This window comes from Morone saxatilis, unplaced genomic scaffold, assembly GCF_004916995.1.
Source record: "Morone saxatilis isolate NCDOM2014 unplaced genomic scaffold, NCSU_SB_2.0 Contig2, whole genome shotgun sequence".
Classification (NCBI taxonomy): Eukaryota; Metazoa; Chordata; class Actinopteri; family Moronidae; genus Morone; species Morone saxatilis.
The window spans coordinates 2,043,016-2,049,522 of NW_023339762.1; the positions used below are offsets into that span (position 1 = coordinate 2,043,016).

Here is a 6,507-nt window from a genome sequence, read left to right on the forward strand (position 1 = left end):
TTTTTCAGTTATCCTGGATTTCTTAATCTTGCTTTTACTTGCTTAAATACTGTGAAAGTATCAAAATGCTCAATCCCCGGAGAAATGCACACACCTCGTGTTTTAGTCTTTAAACAAGCCACCAGGACCTGCGTAAGTTTGTGATGTCACGACTATACAGTCACCGCCCTCATGAAATGAATGTGCAGTGCAAGCTACATAACATTATACGTGTGTATCATAGAACAACCAGTCTGAAGGCTGACTAAACTCTCATCATCACCTCATTTGCTAACATTAGCAGCATTAGCCAGCTCATAATAAAAAATGGTGTCTGGAGAAATGCTCCCGTTGAACTTTGTGGAAGGAGGAGGCTTCTGGGAGGTGATGCTGTTTGTCGAGCCACAGTACAAGAAACAATCCAGGTGAACAACAACTACAGAGTGGAAGAGATGTATGAGGACAGAGTGGCTGATGGGTAAAGTGCAGAACTGTTCAGCTATATGCCTATGGCTTTGGCCCTTTTTTAGGTGGCTGAACTACATTGCTGACCTCACCCACAGCTGTACATTGCTTAGCTTCTGTGCAGATACGATAGTACGAGACGTTTTCTATTGTTTGAAAATGTACATGCACCACTCAGTTTCTTTACAAATGTATTTAAATGTCTTGTAAACCCATGCAGGCTGGGCACAGATGAATGACACAGTAATAAAAATGTCATTCATTCATTCATTCAGCAGGACCTAGAAAGTGAAGCAGCTAAATGGAATGTATGTGTGAATGTATTGTGTACGTGAACAGAGCAGAGCCATCGGTAATGTTATTAATAACAGCTGTGCTTTTCCTACTGCGACGCCTCAACGTGTCTTCCAGTAAAAAAGGCCTTTAAAAGAGCCCTCACACACTGATGCAGGTGTTTTCACTTATGTCGGCTGATTAGACCTTCACTCAGGACTGTGTGGCAGGACACAGACTGAGGTTGATTGACACCTTAGTGCTCAATTCTGACTTACTGCTCACATCACTTTTTTCTTTTGGCTGTTCATGTGATTTAAATGTGGCCCATATCAGATTCCAGTATGAACAGGTCACAGTCCCGAAGTGGCCTTCATGACGAATGTCGATCTAGAGTGACACATGCCATATAAATTCTTATATGACAGGTCAGACCTGGATCTGATTTGGACCACATATGAAAGTAGCCAGAATCAGGATGGAAAGGATCGGATTCCATGTGATTTGTGCTGTTCCCACTGCTAGGAAAATGTGTGTGAGGATCCTACCTGCCCCACAGGGGGAGATACGTCCCTGTCCGGCCTGGTGTCGGAGCTCAGTCTGACCCTGGCTGAAGGGGAACTCCAGGCTGGACTGGAGCAACACAGGTGGGCACACAGAGAACCCAGCAGGGAGGTCCGATACACAGGAGCACCTGAGGAGCACGAGAGGAGCACAGGAGAGTCTGCTGATTCCCTCACACTGGAGGGAAAATACTTCCAAAATACGTTTAACACTGTTGATGTTATTCAACACTAACCAGTAACAGTTTTAGATAGATGTGCTGTTATTTTAATAAAGATGGTGCTGTTTGCAGCGGGATGATAGGAGGCTCTAAAGCTGCATAGGGATAATCATAATCATCTATAGTTGTAATATTACTTTTTTATATTTTCCACTGTATTCACATCGTCTAAGATGAAAAGATGAATACAGTTTTGGTTTTTAGTCACTCTCTTCACCATATCTTTGTACAATACATGCACTTCTTCACAATAAAATGTCCCCAGCAGCACACAGAGAGTTTACTTAGTTATTTATGCATCACACATTCTGATGAAGAGCCCACACAACCCTCTCTCATAGAGGATAACTGACTTTGCAGAACAAGAGAAGCACAGGCATGACGACATTAATGCTGGGTCTGTTTCAGAAGCATTATCAGCGAGCCATTGTGCATAATACAGCGGTGTAATTGCATCATTAGGCTCATTGTTTTGGCTTTCCAATCACCAAATCTCCTGCCACTGTTTGAGCTAAAAACAATCCAGCACCAAACAGCAAACAAAGTTATTGACTAGCTGTGGAAGAACGTTGAACTTTCAGCAGCTAAAGAGCCTGACGTTTTACTCAGGAGTTGGCGGAGACCAGAACAGAGGTCTAAAGTGGCTTCTGGATAAGCAGCTGTTTGCCAGTGCGTTCACCAGAACAACCTTGCACAGTCAAAATGTTGTTGTTGTTCCACAGTACCAACGTGGTAAAAACATCTATCAAGGCAACTTTAAACACAGACTCTTGAGAGAATATTGTTTCATGGGGCTCAGACCTTGTAGCTACACCTCTGGCAGGCTTTGTGCAGGTTTCGACAGGTTCAATTTAAGACTTTTGTAGACTATTATAAAAGTAATTTAAGAGCTATTTTATGTCCAAACTGGCAAAAAAGTACAAAGAATATGAAGGAAAGTCAGTGGTTCATTCTGTAGTTTTCACAGCATGATCAATACAACACATTTAAAGGTGAGACTGAAAAAGCAACTTAAGTACCGCTAACATCTTTCTGAAGAAAGGCCTAAGATTTGAGGCTTTTTAAGACCCTCGGGACACCCTGCCTGGTGGTTAAAAAGACTTCTGACTACTGTTTTTTATGTTTAACTAACAAGATTCAGCATTACTCCTCACCTTGTGACCAGAGCTCTGTGCATAACTTCTTGGCTATATGGACACTTCCCCACCACCACCGTGCTGAAGTAGAGCGCCTCCTGTAGGTAGTGGGACAGCAGTGCACCCTGGAAGCCCAGCACCCCCCAGCGGGCCAGCTTATCACTGCAGGAGAGGGACAGAGTCGGCTCTCCTCGCCCAGGCTTGACCCGGAGCAGCCCCGTGCTGTGGTACCCCACCCCGGGGTGCAGAGGGTCAGCCAGGCCACCCGGGACACACTTGGCCCCCGTTCTGTGAATGTCTGGGATCTGTGGATGCGGTCCAGGACTATCAGAGGAGGCGGTTTCCACACTCTGTGACGGAGCTTCGGTTTTAGATGAATCTGACAGGAAGGATTGTTTCAGTTCTCCTCTGTCCTCGAGCTGTGTCTCTGCTGTCTCCTGTTCCTCCAGACGGGGCAGTTTAGTGTTTTTCCCGTCACTTGGTTCCTCTGCTTTCCTTTTCAGGTTTCCTCCTCCATTAGTCCCTTTATGGGCCTTTACAGATGTGACAGGAGGGCAGGGCTGAGACTGGCTGTCAGTCATGGGGATGATGGAGGCGTCACCACCTGGTAACACACAAGTTTTAGACTGTTTTTGTCTTCCTGGACAAAGCACTGGCCTGTGGACAGAGCTGAGCTTCACAAACAGAATATATGCTTTAAATAAATGTGAGTACAGGACACAATATATAGCTCTACACCCTGAGGCTCATCTCACACAACCTGCTGGTGGTCATATTAAACTAATTCTGTGACACAGACAGTTAGGTACACTGGGAGCATGCTGGACTCACAGGGAGTGTGACTGGTAAAGAAGAGGAAGGAAACACCCGGCCGAAGCTTCCATTTCCCCCGCTGATCTGCCGGACAAAACACCGAGCTGTCCCCACCACTCACTGCCGTGTGCAGCTCCTGGATCAGGTACCTACAAATTCACAAAGTGGCTTACACTCATACTGAAGGCTCAGCACGGAGCACCAGTGCCAACAAGCTACTATGAACACATGGAACTGAATACAAACACACACCTGACACATCCCCTTTTGGCAATGACTTCTGCGTGGCTGTCATTAAGCATATCCCCTAAAATGGATGAAAGAATCAAATCAAACGTATTGATATAAAGGTTGACAGACAGTGTTTTAAGTAACTTTCACTTTTACAGGCTGTCATGGATGGAACTTTCATCTGCAGAAGATATTTTTCCAATATGACACATAATTCAATCCATGTTTAAATCTGAGCCTCACACAGACTATTGGATCACCAACATTACAGAGACACTGAGTATTTAGAAGACCACACACCATTGGGACTCATAGCTGTGCTTCCAATGCATTTGGTCCCAGTTCCTAGGGAAACAACCTCCTTTTCAACTGTGAAGGAAGAAAAAACACATCTCTTTAGAACATCATTTATCACTTATATTCTTCTTCAACACATTTTCATATCTTATTTTATGGTTGTTGGTTTGCCAACCTGGGGGTCCACTAAGGGTCACCACAGCTTGAGGAGTGCGAGAAAACCTTTTTAAATATAATATATATATATATATATATATTCATTTTGGTGAAGAAAACTAAATTAAATTGTTATTTTTGAAGTTTGGATTATTATTTAAGAAACCTGGGGGTCGGGACCCCCACTAGGGGTCGCCAAAGCATGGCCTTCTTGATTTTAAGGTGTAAGAAAATTTTAAAACATACAGGCCTATATCTCAGCATATTTTTTAACTGTGAAGAAATGTAAAATAAATGTTCTAATAGAACAATGGCCAAACGTCAGTGACAAGAAAACTGAATTTGTCCAAAAAGAAGCCTAATAAGTCTGTATTGGGTTTATTGTAAGTTACAGTTTAAATATAATATGAAATATCCATAAAATATGCCACTGAGTCAGTGGTCAGTATAGAAAATGAAGTTTCTCCTTTAGGTTACTTTTACTTACCAGCTAACAGATAACTACGTTAGAGTTAACTTAGCTGAAAGTTAACTCGCTGTTATATTAAATACGGGGCTCGACACTAACATTTTTCAAAAAGCTGGTTTCTTTCCTGCGATAGGACATTGTTGACATGCAGACAACATTACAATACGTTGTAGCATCGTTATTTCGGCTGTCCAACCTGTGTCAGAGTCAGCACACCGGATGCTTTTCACGACAGCGGCCAGCAGGGTCCACTCTCTGCCCGGCTCAGGCTTCCCTCTCCGGGGAAGTTTGTTGAAACGGTCGTAGCACAACCTGGCGATTTCATCCGCGTTCACCATGTTAAACCGGGCAGGGACGTGTGAGTGGAGACTGACGGGCATTACAAATATTATTTAAGCTAACGGTAAATATATATATTACAGTTACGGTGTCACATAAACAATAAATGAACAATACTTTGGTTAGCTAGTCTCCTGCACCTCTGCTCGGAGGTATCTCGAGAAAACGAAGAAGTTACTTCCGGGCTGAGCCAAGGAATGCCTTCCTTTCACAATAAAGGTCCTTAATGTATAGAAAGCTGAAATAATTTATTACTTATTCAATATTTACTATACTACTAATTGTAGCTTTTTAGTAGGTATTACATTAGTTTAATTGATTATGGAAGAAGTAGAATAAAAAAGATTGTCATCATTCATCAATCATTGTCATTGGCCCATCTACCAGTTCATTAAAACATTTGAAATACACTACAGTGACTGCACTGCAAGTGTACTTCAAATAATAAAATACCATTCACACATTTAAGAAAACACCTTAAGAAAGCAAGACAAATACAGATTAAAACGGCATTAAAAATACTTTATACTGTATCCTTTTGCATTTGAAACTTCAGTAGGTGTTACTCATTCTGGTGAAGAATGGCTCCCTCAGTGTAATATTTGTTATATTATTATTAATGTGTTATAATTACTTTATTAATGAGTCAAAATCCAAAATAATTGTATATACTATTGGTTAATTTAATGACATCATATTAGCTTATCTTATATTTTATTTATTTAAAACCTTAATAATAACTAACTGTCTAATATATGAAAATATTGTGAATTATGAAGCAGAATAAAATTATTCAAATACAGTGCAAGGAAGTCATTCGTTAGCATGATACTGGAGTAAATGTGTATTCTCCACACATTTGGTATTTGTACAATGTGTGGTTGTCGTGGTAGTTGTTTATTATTAATTATTAAAGTTGTTTGGTTAATGGATGACACACAGCAAAGGGCCACAGGTCAGATTCAAACTTATGGCCGCTGCAGCAAGGACTCAGCCTCGGTACATGGGGCGAGGTGAGGAGCCTGTACAGAGCCCAGAGGATACTAGGAGACAGCACCCACCCAGCCACAGCCTGCTGCATTCTTGGAAGAGGTACAGAAGCTTTCAGTGCTGTACCTCCAGACTTATAGACAGCGTCTTCCCTCTGACTATTAAATTCATCCTCAGCACTTCATAATGAAAAAGAGTATTTTTTTATATGACTTATTAATCAGTTTTTATTTGGTTTTACCAGTAGCACCAAGGTGAATAGAACTATAATCACAATTACATTATACAACCCTGTGTTGTAAATGACAATGAAATATCCCTGAATCCTTATTGTGGTTTATATAAACTCTGTATATGTCATGTCAAACAGTCAAACAGCTCAAGATTGAAATCTCATTTATTTTAGTTATGTACAGGAGGAAAATGCTGAATTTCACAAGTAACAGAAAAATAAAAAATAAAATCACATCTCTCTAGCCTCTGTAACAGAGGTGCACTAGTTCATGATAACAGCTCTCTGTCTCTCGTATACAGACGCACACATGCACTCACACGCTGCCTCTCTCTCTCTCTCT

The 6,507-nt window shown here is 41.4% G+C and overlaps 1 protein-coding gene across 1 annotated transcript in view; it reads right to left on the minus strand.

Annotated features, from left to right (window-relative positions):
• adat1 (adenosine deaminase tRNA specific 1) overlaps positions 1 to 5,107 on the minus strand; it is an 8,513-nt gene extending 3,406 nt beyond the window's left edge. Inside the window, exons 1-6 of the mRNA XM_035664780.1 lie at positions 4,800 to 5,107; positions 3,982 to 4,050; positions 3,703 to 3,757; positions 3,469 to 3,599; positions 2,656 to 3,241; positions 1,153 to 1,411 (exon numbers count right to left, since the gene is read on the minus strand). Of these exons, the coding sequence (XP_035520673.1) occupies positions 1,153 to 1,411; positions 2,656 to 3,241; positions 3,469 to 3,599; positions 3,703 to 3,757; positions 3,982 to 4,050; positions 4,800 to 4,983 (1,284 nt within the window). The 5' untranslated portion in view covers positions 4,984 to 5,107. The remainder of the gene's footprint in view (positions 1 to 1,152; positions 1,412 to 2,655; positions 3,242 to 3,468; positions 3,600 to 3,702; positions 3,758 to 3,981; positions 4,051 to 4,799) is intronic.
• Between the last annotated feature and the right edge of the window lie 1,400 nt (positions 5,108 to 6,507).